The sequence below is a fragment of the Microcaecilia unicolor genome, chromosome 1, assembly GCF_901765095.1.
Source record: "Microcaecilia unicolor chromosome 1, aMicUni1.1, whole genome shotgun sequence".
In the NCBI taxonomy this organism is placed as follows: domain Eukaryota; kingdom Metazoa; phylum Chordata; class Amphibia; order Gymnophiona; family Siphonopidae; genus Microcaecilia; species Microcaecilia unicolor.
In genome coordinates this window covers 14,575,510-14,583,594 of record NC_044031.1, presented here as the reverse complement: position 1 = coordinate 14,583,594, position 8,085 = coordinate 14,575,510, and the positions used below count along the sequence as shown (strand labels likewise).

At 42.4% G+C, this 8,085-nt stretch overlaps 1 protein-coding gene across 1 annotated transcript; it reads right to left on the bottom strand.

The window, feature by feature from the left end:
- Positions 1-3,359: 3,359 nt before the first annotated feature.
- Positions 3,360-5,090, bottom strand: LOC115476068 (gastrula zinc finger protein XlCGF26.1-like; the record flags this gene model as incomplete). Its single annotated transcript, XM_030212607.1, has 1 exon — positions 3,360-5,090. A coding segment is annotated over exon 1 (1,731 nt), but the record flags the coding sequence as incomplete, so codon positions are not given.
- Positions 5,091-8,085: the final 2,995 nt, after the last annotated feature.

The following is an 8,085-nucleotide window of genomic DNA, read 5'->3' as shown; positions in this document are numbered from 1 at the left end:
AAAGGAGAGGACTGAACTTGCCAATTATGTACCACACGAGTCCAGAATTTCTCAAGAGATTGTTTTCCCACCAGCTTTTCGCAAAGGTCCATGTAGTGAAAACGGCAGGGTCAAAGAGTCAAAAAAGTGTTTCTAAAAAAGTGTGATATAAAGTTTTGTAGAGAAAGACATTGAAAGAGAACCTCTTCAAAAAATAACAATGAACGAGTAATGCATTCAATAGGAACAGTGGTGTAAATGAAATGGCGAATTTGGAAATATTGAAAGAGCGAAAGCATCACTTGGAATGTGCAGAAAATATCAGATATAGTCCATAGATTACCATGCAGGAATAACTTGGCCAAAGGAAAATGAGCTAGATCACTAGCCACCTTATTTTCGAAAGTGATGGGGGCCCATATTTCGACCCAAATCGGGAGATGGGCGCCCATCTCGCAAAGGCGCCCAAATCGGTATAATCGAAAGCCGATTTTGGGCGTCTTCAACTGCAATCTGTCGCGGAAGCGGCCAAAGTTGCCGGGGGCATGTCAGAAGCGTGGTGAAGGCGGGACTGGGACGTGTTTATCGGCCGAGGAGAAATGGACGTCTTCAGCCGATAATCGAAAAAAGAAAGGCGTTTTTAGTGCAAATTTGGGTCATTTTGTTTGGACCCTTTTTTTTCACGAACAAGTCCCCAAAAAGTGCCCTAACTGACCAGATGACCACCGGAGGGAATCAGGGATGACCACCCCTGACTCCCCCAGTGGTCACTAACCCCCTCCCACCATAAAAAAACAACTTTAAGAACTTTTTCTTCCAGCCTGTATGCCAGCCTCAAATGCCATACCCAGTTCCATCACAGCAGTATGCAGGTCCCTGGAGTCATTAGTGGGTGCAGTGGACTTCACCCAGGTGGACCCAGGCCCACCCCCCCTACCTGTTACACTTGTGGTGGTAAATGGGAGCCTTCCAAACCGCCCTCAAAACCCACTGTACCCACATGTAGGTGCCCCCCTTCAGCAATAAGGGCTATGGTAATGGTGTAGAGTTGTGGGCAGTGGGTTTTGGGGGGATTTGAGGGGCTCAGCACCCAAGGGATGGGAGCTATGGACTTGGGAGGTATTTTACTTTTTTTTTTAATTGTTAAAAGTGCCCCCTAGGGTGCCCGGTTGGTGTCCTGGCATGTGAGGGGGACCAGTGCACTACGAATCCTGGCCCCTCCCATGACCCAATGCCTTGGATTTGTTTGTTTTTGAGCTGGGCGCCTTCGGTTTCCATTATCGCTGAAAAACGAATCCGCCCAGCTCAAACCCGCACAAATCCGATGCATTTGCCGGGCACAAACCGTATGATCGAAAAAAAAAGATGGCCGCCCATTTTTTCGAAAATACAGTCTGTCCCGCTCCTTCACGTACCCGTTCACGGACATAGATGCCCATGGAGATGGGCGTTCACGTTCGATTATGCCCCTCCACGTAAGCACAAAGTCCTTATATGAGAGTTAGCAAGGAGAGGCATAAGGGGAGTCAAGGCAGGTGAAATAGATTTCAGAGAGCAAACCTTCCTCCAGCTAAGACGAACAGAAGAAATAAAGGGGTGATGGCATAACAATGGAGACCAATTATGTGTGTTGGCAAAAATATAAGCTAAAAGGGTATAAGAGGAGGTTAGAGACTCCTCCAATCGGACCCAATGCGACTGAGCAAAGGGATTTATCCAGCAATGAAGTGCTTTTAAACAGGCAGACCAAGAATACCATGGCAGATTTGGTAGGCCCAAACCGACGAGTTGCTTGGGTGTAACAAGTAGATGGGATTTGACAAGGGGCCTTTTCTTATACCAGACATAACATACGATGCTTGATCTTAATTTCACAAAGAAATTTCTGGGAACAGAAATTGGCAAGCTCATAATAAAAAAAGAATTACTTTACCGGAGTGACCTTCCCAACTCAGTGTAACAGAGTTCTATAATACCAATCTCTCTTTTAGAACTAGGAATTTACAATCTGAGATGCACAAATTCTTATAGAAGACCTCGTAGGCATGGAGGAGTTTTCTCATTCAAACATCTAGTTTTTGAAGATCTTTACGAGGCCAGTCTACAATAACAAAGTTATTTGATATTACAGGAAGTCTCCTATAATAGTCATTACTGATTTTCTCTCTCCAGAATTTCTGCTTTACAGTTGTTTCTTTCTCCACTAATAGATATTTATATATGCCTTCCTGTGCGGATTCTTAGGTGCTTTCTGAGGTTTGACATCTAACTGAAGCTTTTATTGCACTCAGTACATGTAAATGGATTCATGCCTATGTGGCTTCTCTGGCGTTTTTTCAGGTGTAACTTCTGACTGGAGTTTTTACTACACACGGAGGAGGTAAATGGTTTCATACCAGTGTGGATTCTCCAGTGTAATGTGAATGAGTGTTCTTTTCTCAGGGCAGTTTTTAGCTAAGTACATGCAAATGGCTAGTCTGGATTCTCTGGTGCATTATCATGTATTTCTTCAACCTGAAACTTTTGCTAGTCAGTGCATAGAAATGGTTTGGTTCCTGAATGATGCATTGTGAGTGTTTCCTTAGGCTTTTGCCATACTCAGAACACAGATATGATTTTATTCCTGAATGGATTCTCTGGTGTTTTGAGGCTTGTCTTATGACAGAAGCTTTTATTACACTCAGTACACCTAAATGGTTTTCATTCCTATCTGGATTATCCAGTGTCTTCTGAGTGTTCCCTTCTCAGTGAAGCTTTTATCACACTTAGTACTTGTAAATGGCTACACTATTGTGTGAATTCTATGGTGCCTTGTCAGTTTTCCCTTGTCAGAGAAACATTTACCACACTCAGAACATGTAAATGGCTTCTCTCCTGTGTGGATTCTCTGGTGTCTTGTGAGGTCTGCCTTCTGACTGAACCTTTTATTACACTCAGTACAGCTAAAGGGTTTCATTCCTCTGTGGATTCTCCAGTGTTTTTGGAGCGTTCCCTTGTCAGTGAAGGCTTTACCACACTCAGAACATGTAAATAATTTCACTCTTGTGTGGACTCTCTGGTGTTTACTGAGGTGCCCCTTGTGACTAAAGCTTTTATTACACTCAGTACAGTTAAATGGTCTCATTCCTGTGTGGATTCTCTGGTGTATTGTGAGGTTTGTCTTCCAACTGAAGCTTTTATTACAATCAGTACAGTTAAAGGGTTTCATTCCTGTGTGGATTCTCTGGTGTATTGTGAGGTTTGCCTTCTGCTTGAAGCTTTTATTACACTCAGTGCAGTGAAAAGGGTTTCAGTTCTGTGTGGATTCGCCAGTGCCTTCGGAGTGTTCCCTTCTGAGTAAAACTTTTACCACACTTGGAACATGTAAATGGTTTCACTCCCATGTGGATTCTCTGGTGTACTGTGAGGGTTGCCTTCAGACTAAAGCTTTTATTACACTCAGTACAGTTAAAGGGTTTCATTCCTGTATGGATTCTCTGGTGTCTTGTGAAGTATGCCTTCTCACTGAAGCTTTTATTACACTCAGTACAGTTAAAGGGTTTCACTCCTGTATGGATTCTCTGGTGTTTTGTGAGGTATGCCTTCAGACTGAAGCTTTTATTACACTCAGTACAGTTAAAGGGTTTCACTCCTGTATGGATTCTCTGGTGTATTGTGAGGTTTGCCTTCCGATTGAAGCTTTTATTACACTCAGTGCAGTGAAAGGGTTTCAGTTCTGTGTGGATTCGCCAGTGCCTTCGGAGTGTTCCCTTCTCAGTAAAACTTTTACCACACTTGGAACATGTAAATGGTTTCACTCCCATGTGGATTCTCTGGTGTGCTGTGAGGATTGCCTTCAGACTGAAGCTTTTATTACACTCAGTACAGTTAAAGGGTTTCATTCCTGTATGGATTCTCTGGTGTCTTGTGAGGTCTGCCTTCCGACTGAAGCTTTTATTACACTCAGTACAGTTAAAGGGTCTCATTCCTGTGTGGATTCTCTGGTGTATTGTGAGGTTTGCCTTCAGACTGAAGCTTTTATTACACTCAGTACAATTGAAGGGTTTTATTCCTGTGTGGATTCGCTGGTGTATTGTGAGGTTTGCCTTCCGACTGAAGCTTTTATTACACTCAGTGCAGTGAAAGGGTTTCAGTTCTGTGTGGATTTGCCAGTGTCTTCGGAGTGTTCTCTTCTCAGTAAAACTTTTACCACACTTGGAACATGTAAATGGTTTCACTCCCATATGGATTCTCTGGTGTACTGTGAGGATTGCCTTCTGTGTGAAGCTTTTATTACACTCAGTGCAGTTAAAGGGTTTCAGTCCTGTGTGGATTCTCTGGTGTATTGTGAGGGTTGCCTTATGCCTGAAGCTTTTATTACACTCAGTGCAGTTAAAGGGTTTCATTCCTGTATGGACTCTCTGGTGTACTGTGAGGTGTGCCTTCCGCCTGAAGCTTTTATTACACTCAGTGCAGTGAAAGGGTTTCTGTCCCGTGTGGATTCTACAGTGCCTTTCAAATGTTCCTCTCTCAGTGAAACGTTTATCATACTCAGAACATGCAAAAGGCTTCACTCTTGTGTGGATTCTCTGGTGCATCAACATGTTATTCTTCAACCTAAAGCTTTTCCCACAGTCTGTGCATAGAAATCGTTTTAATCCTGAATGGATTCTCTGGTGGATGGTGAGTTTCCCTGTGGCAGTGAAGCTTTTATCACATTCAGTACTGGAAACTAGTCTCTCTCCTAGGTAGAATTTTGCATTTCTTATGAAGTTTTCTTTCTGATTGAAGCTTTTGTCACAATCAGGATATGAAGATAATCTCTCATCAGTGTTGTTTTTCTGGTGTTTTGTAATATTTTCTCCATTGGTAAAGCTATTCCCATATTCTTTACTTGTATACACCAGCTCTTCCTTCCTACTGAAATCTTCCTCAAACTCAGATGTAGAAAATGTCTCTTTTATGCACTTTTTCTGTTGTTCTTTTAGTTCTCTCTTTTGACGGACGTTTTTCGCATAGTTCGTACATGTAGATGGTCTATTTTCTGTATCAGATCTAGGATGTGATTTCGGAGTTAAATGATTGCTGAGGAATATCTCACAAATATCACAGAAACACCTTTGCTCTCTCATCTGGTTTGTCTGCTTTTCCCCTGTCTGTATGATATCACTGGTACTGTTTTCACACAGAGCTGAGCCTCCTGTTGAATGTTTTTGTTTATTTACATTTTTTCCCTTTTCTCCCCAGTCAGAACAGGAAGGAGTCTCCTCTTTCTCTCTTTCTGATAACATCTTTTCCCCTTTAGACTTCTCAATGAGCTTCCAGTCATGTGTCTTTGTTTTACTGTTTCTGGGATCATCTTTTTCTAAAAAAATAAAAATATATAAAAGAGCATTGTAGATTATTGTAGGAGAACAATTTAACCAGTTCAGTAGTACAACAACCCTTCATAAATCTGCCACCCCCCTCGCTGCTGATCATTACCAGAGATGCAGCTAGAATATATCTTTATTTGAACCACACAATGGCAAGAACAATAATATCCATAAGAAGAGATATAACAGTACAGCGTGGTAATTTTTCAATTTTCACCCCCCCCCCCCCCCACCACACATTCACAGCAAGAGATCAGACTGCAAAATATTGTTTCTTCATGGCAGTCTGAACCGCAAATAATAACAGACCAAAACCTTACCACCCTCCACCCTTTCCTAAAGTCCATACTTCAAGTTATAGGTTCAGCAAGTAGCTACGAGCATGATGTGGCAACAATCCCACCCTGAGGACCAAATTTGTTGAAAAGACTTCCAGGCTCCAGGAGGCCACTGACTAGTGTCCAGTCTCTCCCTCTTCATTAGGATGTCAAGTTCATTCCTCCACGCAGCCTGTCTCCAACACATCAAAATATTCTTTCTGGATTAAAAAAATAAGCCTTATGCAGCAGACAATTAGGGCCCGATCACAGACCCAAGGAAACAAAATTTCAAGAACTGAATGTCACCCCAGAGAGGCCCCGACTGGTTCTAAGATCAACAAGGTCCCCTCCACCCTTCCTATCCACAGAAGGATCCATTGCAATATTAAAGTCCCCCTAGAACTAAAAGAGAGAAAATTAGCAAAACACAGTGACGTCATCGAGCCTCGTTTTGATGCCGATTCTACTTTTTAACTTCTGTATTTGTTTTTTTTATCCCATTTGTTAGTGATTTTGATGGGGACCAGTCTGGCATTACATATCTATACTGGATTATTTCTGACAGCAGTTTTAGCATTTTTGGTGCGATTTTCACACTGGTTTAAATTACACTAGACAACAACGTTGTCATTTTATTTTGATTAATCACTATTATTTTTTTTAACCTAGGAACCTTAGATTTAAGTCTCAGTGCAAGTTTTTTTTTTTTTCAATTTTTTATTATTTTGTATGGCTAATGCCCTGGAGAGTGAGGACTCAAGACCCTTGACATGGAAACATTTAAGGGCTCTCTGTCTCCTACACCACAGAACTACTGCTTGTGATGCTGCTCAATGTGTGTGCGAAGCCGCCACCATCAGTAACAAACTGGTGAGGAACTCTCTTTTGACTTACACTGTGGATGAGAATGGGCTTCTCTTTCCTTAAAGTTGTCCTATTCCTTTTAAATGGATTCATTTTTAAATGGAGGTTTTGCTCTCTCACAGCTGTGCACCAAGGTGGTGAAGTGATTGTGACACCGCTTCGATAGGTGTCCTCACATAATTACATAAGTATTGCCATACTGGGACAGACCAAAGGTCTATCAAGCCCAGCATCCTGTTTCCAACAGTGGCCGGTGATAATTGGCAAGTCACGCACGCGAGACCTTACGGCTAACTCAATGGGTGGTGGTAAGGTCTCAGCCCGAAAATGGATGCGCGCTGGTTTTAATTTTGCTGCATGTCCATTTCACGGCACAAAAAGAAAAAAAAAAGTCTTTTTTCCAGGTGCACTGAGGAAATGGACCTGCGCGCGTCCAAAACACGCGCCTACACCTGCACAGGCCACTTTTAGCTGTGCCTTAGTAAAAGGGCCCCTTGGTTTGCATGTTATGGTATCTTATTATCACTATTATTTATCATATACTTGTTCTTTACTTATGAGTTATTTTTACCTAGAAATAAGCAGTGGATTTTCCCAAATCTATCTTAACAATGGCTTGTGGACTTTTCTTTTAGGAAATGATTCAAACCCTTTTTAAACCCTGCTAAGCTAAATGCTTTTACCACACTCTCTGGTAACAAGTTCCAGAGTTTAATTACACTTTCAGTGAAGAAATACTTTCTCTAGTTTGTTATAAATTTATTACTTTGGGCTCCTTTTACTAAGCTGTGAGAATGGATTTAGAATTTTTTTAATGATTAGCTCTTGATAAATGATAAGACACCCATAGGAATATAATAGGCGTCTTAGCATTCCATATACTATATTTTTATAGATTATTTACACTATTGCAGCTTATCTGGTGAATATCTTTGTGGCTGAATCAAAAAAGTTGCTTCCTGTATATGAGAACATCATATGGTATCTGTTTACTGTTTATTTTTTATAACTGATTTGGATGTTTTTACAATATAAGGTAAAATTATGTATCATACCTGATAATTTTCTTTCCATTAATCATAGCTGATCAATCCATAGACTGGTGGGTTGTGCCCATCTACCAGCAGGTGGAGATAGAGAGCAAAGCTTTTGCCTCCCTATATGTGGTCATGTGCTGCCGGAAACTCCTCAGTATGTCGATATCAAAGCTCCATCCGCAGGACTCAGCACTTAGAGAATTACACCCACAAAGGGACACTCTGCCCAGCTCACCACCGCCGAAACAGGGGAGGGGAATTAACCCAGCTCATCCCCACACAAGTGGGGGAGGGGAATCCGTCCAGCTCATCCCCGCGGAGCGGGGGAGGGACACCACACCCGCCGATGCAGGGGTTCTGGCTTATCCTGCAACCGCAACCGCGGGAGGAGCTGACTGACTCTAACACCGCCGAAGCGGGAGGGGTACAAAGCTGCCCTACAGCCGCACGAAGCGGGAGGGAGCGCCGGCAGAATTTAGGTCTCAATCCAGCCCCGTAAAACGGAGGGGAGAGGAATGCAGCAGCTCACTG